Raw genomic sequence first — 690 nt, forward strand, 5'->3', positions numbered from 1 at the left:
GTCACGCGAGTATGACGTTCTTCTCATAAGCCTGGACAAGCAAAACGACTGACTATTTCCCGCCCTCCCCAGCCTCCCTGGCTCGTCCTTATCTTTGCGTGCCGTCTGCATTACCTGTTGCCGCGCCGCCATCTCCTCGTACGCGGCCCTCGCCGCGTCCGCCGCCGCCGCTGCCGCCTGCCGCCCCTCCTCGCTCGCCGCCGCCGCCACCGCCGCCGCCAGCTGCTGCTCCGCCAGCGCCGTCGACACCTGGTCGTACGCCGCCGCCGCCCGGGCCAAATCCCCCTCCAGTCTCTGCCTCAGCGCCAGCTCCCGCTCCCGGGCGACCGCCTCCATCTGAGAACTCAGCTCCTGGGGGGGCACGGCGATGTATTGCAGGGGTTGGGGGGGAGGGTGTTGGGGGGGAAGGGGTGTTGGGGAGGAAGGGGGCGAAGGGGCGAGGGAATCATATGTGAGAATGTGGGAAGTGAGCTGCCGGAAGGCGTCGTGTCCAAGAGGTCCGACACTGGTGCTGGAGTGCAGGGCGCGGTGACGTCATCGACCATCGTGGTGGGGGGAGCGGCGCGGAGGGGTCGTATGCAGCAAAATGCAAAGTATTCAGCTGCCGACTGACGACCAAAGCACCAGTCAAGGCAAGGACGGAGTGAGCGGCGGGGGCGGGGGCGGGGGCGGGGGCGGGGGCGGGGGCGG

At 68.7% G+C, this 690-nt stretch overlaps 1 protein-coding gene across 1 annotated transcript in view; it reads right to left on the minus strand.

Annotated features, from left to right (window-relative positions):
• VOLCADRAFT_88626 (uncharacterized protein) overlaps positions 1-690 on the minus strand; it is a gene marked incomplete at both ends in the record, with an annotated part of 29,895 nt that overhangs the window by 12,895 nt on the left and 16,310 nt on the right. Inside the window, one exon of the mRNA XM_002948316.1 lies at positions 115-351. Coding sequence (XP_002948362.1) covers positions 115-351 — 237 coding nt within the window. The remainder of the gene's footprint in view (positions 1-114; positions 352-690) is intronic.

This window comes from Volvox carteri, assembly GCF_000143455.1.
Source record: "Volvox carteri f. nagariensis unplaced genomic scaffold VOLCAscaffold_9, whole genome shotgun sequence".
Taxonomy (NCBI): Eukaryota; Viridiplantae; Chlorophyta; class Chlorophyceae; order Chlamydomonadales; family Volvocaceae; genus Volvox; species Volvox carteri.